General features: G+C 42.2%; 2 protein-coding genes across 2 annotated transcripts in view; one reads left to right on the forward strand and one right to left on the reverse strand.

Moving 5' to 3' along the window:
* The window catches only part of tdrd12 (tudor domain containing 12), a 31,301-nt gene extending 24,800 nt beyond the window's left edge, over positions 1-6,501 (reverse strand). Inside the window, exons 1-13 of the mRNA XM_084017499.1 lie at positions 6,444-6,501; positions 5,952-6,018; positions 5,077-5,241; positions 4,832-4,968; positions 4,358-4,477; positions 3,017-3,072; positions 2,778-2,863; positions 2,402-2,585; positions 1,861-1,928; positions 1,660-1,775; positions 695-760; positions 525-576; positions 250-314 (exon numbers count right to left, since the gene is read on the reverse strand). Of these exons, the coding sequence (XP_083873625.1) occupies positions 250-314; positions 525-576; positions 695-760; positions 1,660-1,775; positions 1,861-1,928; positions 2,402-2,585; positions 2,778-2,863; positions 3,017-3,072; positions 4,358-4,477; positions 4,832-4,968; positions 5,077-5,241; positions 5,952-5,975 (1,139 nt within the window). The 5' untranslated portion in view covers positions 5,976-6,018; positions 6,444-6,501. The remainder of the gene's footprint in view (positions 1-249; positions 315-524; positions 577-694; positions 761-1,659; positions 1,776-1,860; positions 1,929-2,401; positions 2,586-2,777; positions 2,864-3,016; positions 3,073-4,357; positions 4,478-4,831; positions 4,969-5,076; positions 5,242-5,951; positions 6,019-6,443) is intronic.
* A 4,245-nt stretch (positions 6,502-10,746) lies between these two features.
* faap24 (FA core complex associated protein 24) lies at positions 10,747-14,681 on the forward strand. The gene is made up of 4 exons (XM_084017856.1): positions 10,747-11,132; positions 12,225-12,367; positions 12,452-12,607; positions 13,007-14,681. Exons 1-4 carry the CDS (start codon positions 11,030-11,032, stop codon positions 13,250-13,252), a joined length of 648 nt encoding a protein of 215 aa, XP_083873982.1. The 5' UTR covers positions 10,747-11,029; the 3' UTR covers positions 13,253-14,681.
* Positions 14,682-14,743: the final 62 nt, after the last annotated feature.

Below are 14,743 nucleotides of genomic sequence, written 5' to 3' on the forward strand. Positions count from 1 at the left end.
TTTCATGTCTCTGATTTATGACTCCAAGAAGGATTTTCCTTCAGCTCACGCTATGTGGCTTTGTCCTGCTGAATGTGTGTTCTTTAAAGATGAATCCTGTCATTTACTGATGGTTAAAATGCTGTCCACAACGATGAGTTAAATAACACGAGTACAGAGAATATTTAATTCCCCACCTCCCCCTTTAATTGTTATCCTGTCCGAACGACCCTTTAGTCAATTAACTGAATTGTTGAAGTAGCAGCATACACTTCCTGTCCTGTGCTGGAGGCTGCAGTCGTCTCTTCAGGCCGACACTCTTCATGCTGACTGACCTGGTAAACAAAAAAACGAGTTGTATGAACTCCAAAAAAAGCGTTCTGGAAAAATACGTCCAGGAGTTTAGACCCCTGTAGATTTAAAGTTCAGCCTTTAGAGGGAGTTCAATGATGATGTGGGAGCAAATACGCTGAAAACTACCAGAGCAACGAGCAAAGCGTTACTGTTAATGTGAGAAACAAACACAATGTTGTGCATGTACTAACACTGGGAGCCGCCTGCTGGTAGCTGCTGCCAGGGTTCAGGAACTTCAGGAACCTGTTGGGTACAGCAAATGTTATTCATAGTGTTAGTCATATTAAAATAGACAGAAATAAATGCTGCTGGTTTCAGCCAATCACGTGAGATGTGCTGTGTGTTATTGCTCAATTCTGACCTGAACAGACAGAGATCTTTATTCAGAGCAGCAGCCAGAGATGAGTCCGAGTCATCCGATGAGTCACTGAGCAGGAGAGCGAAAGCAAAGTTGGTGAAAAGAAAAAAAACAACAACATTTAACTAATAGTCATTAAGACAATTATTGTTTGTATTAAAACTTTAAATGAGGCATTATATTATATAATGCTAACTTTGGTGAATTCAAGAGAAATCTACAGATGCTAATAGACAAAGTCGTAAAGTAAACACTGTATTGTGGATGTTGCCCTTTCACAAGTCTGAAAGAAGACGTGTTATGGAAGCAAAATAGCCCAAAATCACAAAACTGACCAGCGCATTGAAAAAACAATGTTTTTCCCCTTAACTCGAACTGCAGAAGTGCAACTTTCCCTGCAGAGGTGTGACGTGACTGGCTATAGTAGGACGTCACAGAAAGGTCCGGATTGAAGGCTGCTCGTGGAATCGTGAGCTTTATACCATCCCTCGCCTTGACCCCGCCCGCTTAGTTAGCAACAGCTTCATCATCTCTCCCTGAGGGAGGAACGGGGCTCCCGGTGCGACTGTCAACACGGGGCAAACTGTCCAGAGTGGGAGGGTCCTGCAGCGATGTTGGCAACTCACCCGACCCGTCTAGAAACATGGAGCCCGTCTCAAAACACGGAGCCCGTCTCGCTAACCTGCTTTGTGGGTGTGACTCTGCTTTCATATCTATACAACCAGTGATGAATACATTAATTTATTAGAGCGCAAAATTGTTTATAGAATTAGACTCTTAACTTTTTTTTCTAACTTTTAACTAAAAGTGCACCAAACTGCTGCATTTTACTTGAGAATGTAGAACATTTAGGGTAAAAATTCAAAAAAAAAAAATTCATATCACAAAATATTTTCAGAACATAAATATTTCAATGTCGGGTTTGTTCCAATATCTTGCATTCTGAATTGAGCCAAACATGTACTCACCTTGCAGCAGCAGCAGCGTTTGAGCCATCCTTTGACTGGCTGCCAGGAGAAAGCTGTTTTTCTGGAAACTTTGACGAGCTGTCTTCCTCAGAGGTCTTCAGCTCACATGGTTGCCTCTAAAAGCAGCAGAGAGGTCAGAAGTGAGGATGTGTGGATATTTACTGAAGAACTGACAGTAACGTGGTGAGCAGAGCTGCTAACCTGAGGTGCAGAGGGAGCCGTCGGCCAATCACCTGCTCCCGCTGCAGAAACAAAGCTTGAAGAAATAGCTGAAAACAAGCATAATTCCAAACTTCAATACATGTAACTGACATGGAGCTGAGCAAAGCTATTGTTTCTAGGGAGAACCATAATACAAACTTTTAACGGCAAACTATCACATTTAGAGTTTTCTCAGATGTCCAAATTTCCATTTCTTTTCTGGATTGTCTGTGTATACAAAGGAAATGTTCAAATAAAACTCCAGTTTACCCCACATGATTAGATTGTATTTGTGGCCTAGCAGACTAGGAGGGGCTGAGGGAGGTGAATACATTCGGAACACTAAATAAGCAGTGAGACCATTTTGTCCACCGCTGTTTTCAAAATCAAAATCAAAGTCATAGTCTTAATGAGCCATTGTTTGTTATGACATATCTGACATTTATAACCTGACTGTGGACACCGGGCAAAGTGAAAACTACCGCTGTCCACATGTGTTGAAATATATGACTGCTCCAAACAGGAAGTTGCATTTGTTTACCAGGAGGAGGTTGGGTTATTTGTGCCGTCGGCTTGTTTGAGGTTGTGCGGGCAGTTTGGGTTAAGATGCTAGAGGACAACATGACGGGAAGCTTGTCCACCTCGTCCAGCCCGCTGCTGTCAGCTGACTCTCTGCTGCTGTAATAAGCAAACCTCTTGGCCACCAGATCATCGTTCACACAGATCTAAAAAAAAAAAATCATCAAGATCTTTGTGATCCTTCTATCTGTTTAACGTGGCAATAAACAACTTTTACAGCTCAACAACTTTACACAGAGCCACAATTTTCAAGGGAGATCGTACTTGGTGGCAGACTGCAGAATTTTGACTTATAGGGAACCTAATTGCTGAATTAATGTCGAGGAGTGAAAGTTCACCTTTATGTTCCCAACGGTCAGGTACAGCTCCAGAGAGGTGGAGTCTGACTCAGATTCGAGCAACACGGCCTCTGTCAGTGTCGACGCTGATGGAAGGAAGAAAACGTTCAAAGCGACTCCAAAGATTATGAATATGTTTTAACACCAGTCTCATCCCACAGTGGTTCAGGACACAGCAAATGTTGCCTCTAAGAAGTAAAATCTACCGAAAAGAATCATTGATGCTCCGTGTTGCTCACCTTGCAGCAGGTTATGCAGGTAGAGTGTAGCAGAGCTGTCCCAATGACTCGATGGACTGCAGAAGAAAAGAATAAAGCATCAGGCTGAAAGAGGATTTAATTTCACAGGACAAATATCTTAAACTTAACGACACAGAGATGAAGTTGGTTAAGAAGAAGGAATTATGAAAAGCGTTTTTGCTACATTTCCAAGCAGTGTTTCCCCTAGAATTTTTTTCAGGCCCGGTGGTACCCACCGAAAAAACCCTAAACAGACGAGACGTGTCGGATGGTGTATTGGTGCAGTTGGATTAAGTCAGGTGGCACAGCAAGCAGTCTGCAATTCTGCAATTATTATATTTGCATTCAACATTTTTGTTCAACCAGAGTGTATTCAAGGACACAAGGAGAGAGTGACTTATTAAGGTGCTGGTTGATGGAAATGATCAGGGTCCAGAAAAATATGGCTGGAAAATGATGAGCATCACATTAATAGCTACAGATACTGTAAAACACTACAACGACATATGAGTGCATATATTGTCTTATTTTATCAAGTAAAATATAAGTTATAGGTTTACTCAACAGCAGTTAACTCAAAGTTCCACATCTTATCAAAAACAATCCTCCCCCCCGGGGGAGGGGGGGCAAACGGGCTTTGGCCGGTTGTACATACGTCATCACGTCCTAATACTACACACACATGGCGTGATGTTGTTTTTAAGGAGCGCCGTCTCTGCATTTATTTCTCGACAACACTCGACCTGCATCAGCGCATGTGCGCACGAGCGGATCTGTGCGAGCAGACAGCGCGAGCGCAGCGGGTTTTGGACGGAGACACACAGCGGCATTTTTATTATGTAAAAATAAATAATAATGTAATGTAATAAAATAAATATTATGGACCCTATTGACCGGTTCCGCTCACACCACGAGTCTGAAGAGTGCAACAGCTTATCAAAATACAGTGTCAACGTTCCGTGTTTTCAAAGTAGAAAGCGACATCGTGGTGGTTTAACGAGGCGGAACGGCATCAGAACAACATCAAGCGCGTAAAGTACACGAGGGAAGAACGTAGCGGGAGCGCGCGGCGAGGATTGTTGCGGCCGCGCGTCTTGCGGAGCAAGTCTGCTGTGCTGCGCGGAGGCGCTCCTAATGTAAATGATTATTGATTTATGAATGAATTGATAGGTGGCTTATTTTTGGTTTATTGATTTTTTTTTTGGCCTGGCGGCAGGTCTCCTTGGCCTGGCGGGCCGCCAGGCCTGTACAATGGTAGGGGAAACACTGCCAAGGATTCTGGATCTCGTAAATATCTTTTATTGTGCTTCACAAATCCATCAAGTGGTGAGCTTGTCTTACATGAGCTGTGCCTTCTCTTCATAGAGAGAGACATGCAAGGTTGTTGGTTTGATTCCTGCTAGGTGGAACCTCCTCACCCAGAAAGGCAGCTGGAGGAAGGTGTGCATGGCAACTCGGATCCTTGTCAGAACAAGACCAGAACAAAAAACAAACAGCACAGGCACACAAACAAAATATTTGTATTGCACTTACATTTAAATAAACAGAGCAGTGCTTTCACTTTTATGTTGTGCTATATTTCTGCTAATGTACAAATCTTTACATCAAGACTTAAAATAAGGTTATTCTTCACATGAATTCAGTGCAACCTTTGTTTTACCTGTCTGCTCTCTGTTGAAGGCAAAATGAGAAATATACAGTATATCACATCTCCCCAAATGTGCAAGCCAAAACATCTGGACTGCCCCCTGGTCTAGTCTAATTTGGTAAATTGCAGTGGTCCAGTTTTGAGGACTTGTACAATTCTGGTCTTACTGGTCTGAGGGGATGATGAGTCGCTCTCCGTGGTCAACCAGGAGGCAACGAGCCTGACAGGCCACCGAGTCCGTAATGATCGACTCCACCACGGCCCGACACCACAACTTCATCATTGACCAGTACACCACACACACCTGAGAGGAAATACATCAACACACACATTCAATCCACCTCCAGCCCAATTAATGTGCGACAAGCTCACGGCCCAGACTGGTGACGATAGACTGAAGGTGTTGCTTTACCTGTCCCTCCTCTAATGACGTGGGCTTCAGCTTGCGCAGGTCCTGAGTGACGTCATGGTAGAAGAGGTTCATCTGAGCCAGTAGTCTGTTGTACTGGTCCGTGGTCTCTGCGTCACCGCCGAGACCCCGAACAACCCGACCCCAGAGGCAGGAAGGACTCTCCACCTGCAGAGGCCAGAAACAGATAGATATACACTCTGTTCACATGACTTCCAGCTTTATTACTGCTCAACCTTTAAGAGTATGTTTACAAAAGATGTGTTAATAAGTTTCTTGGAAACAAGTTATTATGCTTTAAAAAAGCATTAAAAAATTACTAATCAACTAAAGAACCCTGAGTCGATTACAACAGGGGGTCAGCCCTAATAAATGGATCATTAATCACTTCAGCACTCTAAACAGTGTCCCGTATCACCAATTCACTGATTATGTTAAGACAGTGGTTCAGAATTAAAGAGAATGTTTTCCATCAATGGTGTCTAATCATGTGGTTGGTTAATCAAAATTCAATAAATCAAGAAGAAAATAAGAGAAATGTATTGAAGAAACAGTCTAGTAGTTCTAATTCTAATTCCTTGTAATTCAGAGACCATGGACATGTACATAAATATGCAAATGTAGTGCAATCATTTATGGAGGAGTCACAATATACCTTATATATACTTGTTTTCAGCTATTTACTGGGATTTTTTATGTAATGTTGCGACTTTCCAATTATAACTTTCCTCTTCAAGTTATTTTTGCCGGTGCAAGGCGGCTTGTTTAGCCACGACTGTACGTGTCTTAACCACCTAATCCGTGTTATTTCCATGGTTTTGAGTAAATATTGCAGTTTTAACACAGGTGAAATAAACTCCTGACGTTAGACTACTTACCGTCAAAAATGATATTTTCAGCATGATGCCTGGGTTCGTCAAATCCACACTAAGGTGTTATAAACAACTGCAGGGGGAAAACACGTCAAGTTAGCAGACTTACTTACGTTGCTATTAACGCCAAGGAAGCGCTCAAAGCAAACATTAGGGTTCAAAATTAGTTTTCAGCCGACATTTGGCACCCGAGTCTGAGACTGTACCTAACGTTAGCTGAGCCCGCACCGCTCCGGACCACTCATGTTAGCTAAAGTTAGCTAACCACCGCGCCGCACCTGACCGCTAACCGCGCTTGTCAGCTAATATTAGCTGATTTAGCTGCGCGCCTGTCAGCTAATGTTAGCTAACGTTAGCTCACCTGCCGTAGTTACACTAGTTCATACTAAACTAGGCTTAAAATGCACCCATGTGAAGCTGAATTTGGCGGCTTTTCGTTTAAGCAAATGTCTTGTACTTTCCCGTTTGCTTTCCACACAGTTTAACCGGTAAACGTACCTGTTTTCCAGTATCTGAAAGGGGACAGTCGGTGCATCGGCATGGACGACAGAAAGACAGATAAGGAGGGGTGCTTCATTCCGACTGTGGCCGTTAGGTGTCACTATTGAGACGCCGGTTACCTGCTAGATGAGACGTTATTTTTTGGTTCTTTTGAACTTCGTTTATACTTGTATGTGACCTGGGCGAAAACCTCCCGAACCACCTCCAATAAAAAAACAGAACTAACCACATTTTTATTGAGACATTTGGAACAAAATATATGCAATTATATACGGTATATGTACAATTACATACAACTATCATAAATGAAGTAAAAGAACAACGAATTATATAATATACAGTAGATATATAATACATAATCTAATTACTACCTATACAAATTAAATTATAGCATTGCAAACAAAACACACAAATAAAACTAAATTGCACAAATGACTATACTATAATAATATACATACTTTTTAAATATAAAAACACAGACTATTCAAACATGTGCCAATGTAGAAAAAAAAACTATATATATATATATATATATATATATATATACACTCGAGTATTCTCCCAAGTTAACCCAAAAACCTGCCTTTTAGATCTGATTCCCACATCACTAAAATCATTTTATGGATTCTTTGAGGAACAGTTTTTAAACATCATGAACTGCTCTCTTGAGACGGGCGTCTTTCCCACCACCTTCAAACATTTTTAATAACTACCGACCTGTATCCAACTTGTAGTAAGTAACATTTTTGGAAAACTGTTTTTTAACCAAGTTAAAGACTTTTTAAACAGAAATAACATCTTAGAGAAACATCAGTCTGGTTTTAGGAGAAACCACAGTACCGAGACAGCACTTTGAAAGATTTTAAACAACATCAGATGGACTTTAGATAACAAAAAGCTCACAGTGTTGGTTCTACTGGATCTAAGCACCGCTTTTTATACAGTAGACCATCACACTTTATTAATAGACTCAGCCTTGTCGGCCTCTCTGGTACTGTCCTCAACTGGTTTTGCTTTTATGCTTTTATGTACCGGTAAGTATGAATACATGTTCTTCAGGAACCCATGAAAGTGGATTTGGGGTTCTCCAAGGGTCAATAGGTCCACTTCTTTTTAATCTTTACATGCTTCCTCTTGGGGATGTCATCAGGAGACACGGCATCAGCTTCCATAGCTACGCTGATGATACACAACTGTACATGGCCGTGTCTCCTGATGACACAGGGCAAATTGATGCCTTTTTTAATTGCATTGTAGACATCAAGTCATGGATGGCAGTGAATTTCCTACAGCTCAACCAGGACAAAACTGAGGTTTTAGTTATAGGTCCTGAAGGCCAGAGAGAGAAACTTTTACCAAAACTACAAGATCTAAACCAACACAATCAGTAAAAAATCTGAGCTGAATTTTATCCCACATATCAGAAATATGACAAAAATAGGTTTTTATCATCTTAAGAGCATAGCCAGAGTCCGCCCGTTTCTCTCCCAGGCCAGTACGGAGGTGCTAATGCATGCTTTTATTTCCTGTCGCCTAGATTATTGTAATGCCCTGCTCTCTGGTCTTCCCAAAAAGAGTACTCTAAATCTCCAGTTATTACAAAACTCAGCCGCACGAGTGCTGACGAGGACCAGAGGGCGGGAGCACATTACACCAGTTTTAGAGTCACTGCATTGGCTCCCCGTCCGCTTCAGGATCGATTTTAAGGTTCTTTTACTGGTTTTTAAATGTCTTAATGGCCTTGCCCCCTCCTACTTATCTGAACTGCTTTTACCATATCAACCCTCGCGGACCTTGAGGTCCTCTGGCACTGGCCTTTTATCCATACCACATGTAAGAACTAAAACCCACGGTGAGGCAGCCTTTAGCCACTATGGCCCCCACTTGTGGAACAGCCTGCCAGAGAACCTCAGGTCTGCAGAGACTGTTGACATTTTTAAGGGCAGGTTAAAGACACACCTTTTTAATCAGGCTTTTAACTAATATTTTAAATTCTTATTCCATTCTTATGTGGTTCTATCATATTTTATGTTGTTCCTTCTATCTTGTTTTTTAAGACGTTTTTAATTTTAAATAACTTTATTTCATTTATTTACCTACGTTACTATTTTATTTTATTTATTATCTTACGTATTCTTATCCTTTTAACTGTTCACTCCATTTATTTATCTTTTGTGAGGGTTTTTATCCTATCTTGTGTCTTTAGTTTTTAAGGTTTAGCTCCAGAGTTTCCCCAGGGGGGTCCTCCACGCTGGGAGCTGAGTCTGGGCTGCTGCTGGGGGTGCTGTCTTTGGGTCCCTTCAGCCCGACCAGCTGTTGTCTGTCAGGGTCGGAGGGCCTGGGCACTGGTAAAATCAGGACTCCTTTTCATTTGGGAATTATGATTCTGAGCGGACAAAGATCATATGTGGGGTTCCTCAAGGCTCCATTCTCAGGCCACCTTTGTTCAATATATACATACGAGTATTTGTCAAATACAGTCAAATACATACAAATCCATGAGTGGATGAGCCAGTTTGTCCTCCAGCCCAGAGGTGCAGGGACATGCAAGGTTGGAGATCAGTGCTCAACTTGACCCCAATGACACGAAAAATTACAAACCAAATCAGAAAACTGAAATCAGAAACCTGATTCTGATTCTGAATCTTGGTATGAATAGCTATGGACTCAGACCTGAATTTGAAAAGCCACATAAAGACTATTACTAAATCAGCCCACCTTACAGTTTTTCTCAATTGTTTACACACAAATACTGGTACTTGAGACACAATGACCACAACATGTAACTCATGCACCAACCCCCTGAACTAACTAAACTACAAGCACAATTCCTGCTTTACACTCAAATTGCATTTTTAAAACACACTTTTTTTTCAAAACACTACACACAATTCTTTGCATTTGGCACAATTTTCATGAAGAAAATCTCTTGTTTTCACAAGGAACACACTGCCATTCAAAATTCTAAAGTTAATTTCCCTACTATGCACACTGACTCATTACGTGGGAAAACACCTGCAACACAGTTTTACAATTTGCAATCAGAGCATTAGCATAAAAGTGCAACAGGTGAGCTCTTCTGTTTTGGAGCAATGGATGCCAACATTGGCAACAGAGGAGTGAGAGTACGAGGAGGAGCTAGCATGGATTTGCCATAGGCGATTTCCCCCGCTGCTTGGCCATCGCTTGCATTGCCTGTGATGTGGATGAGGTGCTGTGGCCAGACCGAAACATAAGAGAGGATGCGGGATAGTTGTTTGTTTGTTTTTTGTAACTGTATACAGTAAATTCTTCTGGTTTTGTATGTAGACCACTGTATGTGCAACTTTGTGTTGACTGAATACATTACATGTTCTTGTGGGAAAATAAAATATATAAAAACAATATTCTAAAATATTTTACAAAACATTAATGTATGTACTGTCTGTAGTGAGTGTAACACTGAACAAAAAAAGGCCTAAGTCATTATGGTAAATGGAGAAGAAGTGTTCATCGTGTTTTACATTGAGCACATCAGTGTTCAACTGGTTCTTATAAATGTCTATTCATATGATAGTTTGTGTGTGTCATTTGAAAACAAAATACCATTTTGTGAAGAAATAACATTGTTTTGAATGTAAAGTTTCATTTTGCAGGAGAATTGAGGGGTTTTGCCCATTGTGTGTGTGTTTTTTGAGTTCTGAGAGTATGAGGCATGCTTTCAGAAAATGTGTGTAAACAATCGAGAAAAACTGTAAAAACATAGCAAGAATTAGGGGATTTCTGTTTTTCTGGTAAATAAGACACAGAACAACTTGTTCATAATTTTATTTTCAGTAGGTTAGATTTTTGTACTGGTGTCTTTCCAGGTCTCAGAAAAAAATCAGGCAGCTGCAGCTCATCCAGAATGCTGCTGCCAGAGTCCAGACCAACACCAAGAAACTTGACCATATCACACATGTCCTTAAATCATTGATCCCTGTGTAAAAGAATATATTTTTGAATCCTGTTTCTGGTCTATGAGGCCTTGAATGGTCTCGGGCCTAAATACATCTGAGTTACTTGTATGAAGCATCTAGACCCCTCAAGTCAACCGGGAGGTTTACTCAGGGATCCCAGGATCATAACCAAGCAGGGTAAGCAGCATTTAGCTTCTATGCTCCCCACCTGTGGAACAAACTCCCTGAAGTGCATTCACTCACTCATAAATCTAAAACATAACATAAACATAAACATCTATTAATCCTGCTTGTTTTATTGTTTCTATTTTAAATATTTACATATTTTAAATGTTTAAGTCTTTCCAATTAATGCATTTCTCTGCCTCTGTAAAGCACTTTGAATTGCCTTGTGTGTGAATGGTGCTGTACCAATAAACTCGCCTTAGTATGTGGTGAGCGCGGCTCCCTTCTTGTCCTGCAGGGGGCGACACCGAGGCATCTGCTCCTCAGCTGCACCGACGAGGTGAAGACGAAGAAGATGTATCCGTTTAGGCGATGAGCTCGACACAGTTGTGAGCGTTAATGTTTAGAGCTTGTCTTCTCCACGACGCTGAGAGAGTTTATTAAGTCTGACTATCACATTGAACCGTTGAGTTTAACGACATGGAGCCGGAAGCGTCTCCTGCGCTGAACGCGGCGCCTCCTTACGGACACGTAGTGGCCAGCGAGAAATGGAGAAAGTCGCCCCTCATTCAATGCTTAAAAGGTAATTCATTGATTTGTCTTAACAAGACCGATGCCAACTTTTTCGGTTGTTCTTGTCCCGTTAGCTCACGTCAACCTTGGCGACGACAAAAAGTTAGCTGAACGCCATTCGGAAATATGGACGTGCGAGTGTGTTTAGCATAAATGCAGCAAACGCGCCTGGTAAAATGTGACTGTACAGCTCGTCTGTTTCAAATGTATCTACTCTTCAAGTCGGCTCGCATGCCGTCAACTTAAAATGTCTTCAGAATGTAAACACAACTTGTATTATCCCCTTGCAGGACGCTACACTTTAAACAAGCCGCTTTCAGCGATCACTGTGGCATTCTGGGTAGTGACGTTGCTAATGGGCTATTAATAGAGTGTTCCCTAAATTGATTGATTGATCAATAGATTGAAAAGATGCCTATAAATTGTGGTTCAGTGACTCCGATCCCTGGACCCAGGTGTCAATCTGGCCACCAGGGTGCGACTCCTCTCTGATTGTATAGAAGTCTATGAAAAAATCACCCTACTTCTCTCTTGATTTATTATCTCAGTAAACATTGCAAATGTAAGTTTATGGCCTCAATATCTAGTTTCAAGTCTTTGTCAATCCAGCATGATGATCATTTTGTCAATTATGCTCCATTCAGAGTCAAACAGACTAGAAATTGAGGAGATGCTTTAGGGGCAGGGCTACCTGCTGATTGACAGCTCGCTCACAGTAAATGTGTTTCCCTCAATCAAGGGAAAGTCAGGAAATTTGACATTTGACTTGATTGGGAATCCTGCTTGTGCTATTTCTCCTGACCAGTAATCTGCACATGCAAATCTCAACAGAGATGAGAAGGAAGCAAAATGATTCCTTTGCTCCCTCCATCAAAAAAAATATGGTTACGCAATGTACTGTACATGTGCTTTACATGGCCTCGAGTGTATGATGTTCATATTTGTCTTTGCTCACAAAGAAAGTTTTATAAGTCTGTCGAATGCTAAATGCAACTTGAAGAATAGTTTGTTCTCATCCACATATTTTACTTGAAGATTAGGAATTTTCACTATCTCCGCGCAAAGAAAACTTACTCAAGAAGAAGCTTTACTTCTGCTGCAGGTGGAGGTGTGAAAATCCAGTTTGAGAATGAGCTCGGCGTGGCGGACTTCCACCTGCCCGGCAAGAGCTGCGTGCTGTACGTGTCCGAGTGCGACATCGTAGCCGGAAGCTGCTACAAGAGGAAACTGGTTCGCTACAGAAATGTGAGCTTGATGCAGGAGACGACAGCCGATTGTTGTTTTTTCAGTTCTGCTCGATGTGAACCGTGTCCCTCCTTGTTGTTAAAGAGCAGCAGTCGGTTCCAGGAGCTGGTGCTGGTGGAGAAGACCAGACTCTGTGAGCAGTACTTCCCTGCCGTGCAGAAGTTCGTGGTGTTTGACCTCGGCCTGACTCTCCTGCCGGTTAGCGGGCAGACGGAGGCGTCGCAGCTCATCACTCAAATCGTGAGTAGTGAAGACGGATACCACATTGATTTTAAGATCATTTCAAATGTCTTGCGGTGTTTCGGTCAGTGTCCCCAGTTACTCTTTAATTATTAAGCAGTGTTTTTGTTTGTTTGACACACATCCTCACTAAAGGACCATACCAGTCTAGTCTTGACTCCTCTCCATCAGCAGAGGTTCCTCCTCTTCATCAGTGTATCAGTGTTTACTTTAGTAGCTTAGCATCCCTGTTGTTTAAATGATGTAAAAACAATTCACACGTTGATATCGGATCCCGTCTGCGTCCAAACACTGATTCTTGGTCTCAAGTAATAATAATAAATAAATAAATAAATAAATAAATAAATATAATAATAATAATAATAATACAAAATTCCAACCTGCTGTGATCATCTCCAGGTTCACGGGGAGGGCAGAGAGAACCCCTTTAGGAGGAGGACTTCGTCTCGACTGTTGGACCCGCCAGTCCTGGCTCTGGTGCAGCAGGTCCCCGGGGTCGGCAGGGTCAAAGCTCTGGCCCTGCTGGAGCGGTTCTCCAGCATCCAGCGGCTCTGTAACGCCGCCCCCGTCGAGCTGGAGCCCATCGTGGGTCGGGCCACGGCTCAGCAAATCCACAGCTTCTTCCACAAAGCTGCTGGAACCTGAAGGATCAGAGTCTTTATTTAACCTGGAAGGTTTGGATGTAAGGAGGATACACTCTGGCTCACAAATGGACACTGACTCCTTATTTGAAAGATTGCCTAGGTTCAAGTGCACAACTGTTGGTAGAAGGCCAGGTTTGGGGCTTGTGCTGTATGTGAGGGCCATGAGGTGGGCACATCGCTACAAACATTTTTTTCAACTTGGAGTCACACCACTTGCTGATGTCACAATCGAGTAAGGGCCTGTTCATGCAGCACCTTTCCTTTGAGGGACTGGTGCTGGACGAGGGAAGGCGTGTCCGGCGAATGGGGGAGTTGCCTTTGCGGACGCAGCCAGCACCCATTGAAATCGCTTCCACTTGCCGGCTAATTCAGGCTACTTCAGGCTACTTCAGGCTACTTCCGGCTTCTTGAGTATTATAGTGCAAAATGGATCCTGTTGTAGCCAGAAGAAGGCTTCTATGTGTTTTAGTAATTCATATAAACACAGGAACTGATCATAAAGATTCGGCCTGTTCCCAACTGCAATTATTAACTGTTTTATCGGCTTTTTATGTGCTTTTCCCGGTCGTACCAAAACGTGATTTTATTGGCCACCGTCAGAGTAGTTCATTTTTTATATAATTGCATGAGGCGATCTGATTGCTGACGGATCTTTCGCCGCCTGAAAAGTTGAACTTTTCTCAACTTTTTTTATCTCCACGCGATCGATTGAATTACTTAAACAAGTAGCAGTGCTTTTCTGGCTACAACGGTATCCATTTTGCACTATAATAATCAAGAAGCCGGAAGTAGCCTGAATTAGCCTGAATTAGCTGGCTAGCGGGAAGCGATTTCAATGGCTGCTGGCTGCGTCCGCAAAGGCATCTCCCCATGCGCCAGACACGCCTTCCCTCGTCCAGCACCGGTGTCAGTCAATGGGAAGGTGCAGTCTGAACAGGCCCTAAGAGGCGGGCTTTGCTATTTAACCACTTCCTTCTCCTCCACTTCTGTGGTCAGAACGGGTGGCAAATGCAGAAAGGTTGAAGTCAGTGGTTCTCAATTACGATAAATTATGCTTTGGATTGCTTGGAACCAGGCAGACGTGGAGCTCTTACTGTCGCTCTGCTGGTTGGTGAGGAGGAAGGGAAAAAAAGGTTTTTGAGTTCATGATATACTGAAAAAATACATAGTTCGTCATTATTAAAAAACACTGATATCAACCTTTCGTCTGCATTTGTCGCTTTCCGTTCGACCACAGCTACCAGCATCCAAACAGGAAGTAAAGAAAGTAAAGCCCGCCTACAACAACAGTAATTTTAAGTCTCATCGAAAGCGTCAATGGCAAATCTGTGTTGGCATATTTGCTTGTCATTTGCAGGTGAGATCGAGTTCCTCTAATGAAAAGACTGGAAAATTAAATATTAAAGTCCTGCCTCTTGTTGCTGTACAAATTGGTGTGTTGTCGTACGTAGAAATAAACATTTACTTTATGTAAAAGGAGAAAAACATTAAA

This window comes from Eutrigla gurnardus (assembly GCF_963514095.1).
Source record: "Eutrigla gurnardus genome assembly, chromosome: 9".
Classification (NCBI taxonomy): domain Eukaryota; kingdom Metazoa; phylum Chordata; class Actinopteri; order Perciformes; family Triglidae; genus Eutrigla; species Eutrigla gurnardus.

What these genes read in the sequence shown, in the direction of transcription:
- faap24 (XM_084017856.1), top strand. Translation starts at nt 11,030, where the DNA reads ATGGAGCCGGAAGCGTCTCCTGCGCTGAACGCGGCGCCTCCTTACGGA. An exon ending in AACTGGTTCGCTACAGAAAT is followed by an intron (nt 12,368 to 12,451) that starts GTGAGCTTGATG and finishes TTGTTGTTAAAG; the next exon opens with AGCAGCAGTCGGTTCCAGGA. An exon ending in CGCAGCTCATCACTCAAATC is followed by an intron (nt 12,608 to 13,006) that starts GTGAGTAGTGAA and finishes GATCATCTCCAG; the next exon opens with GTTCACGGGGAGGGCAGAGA.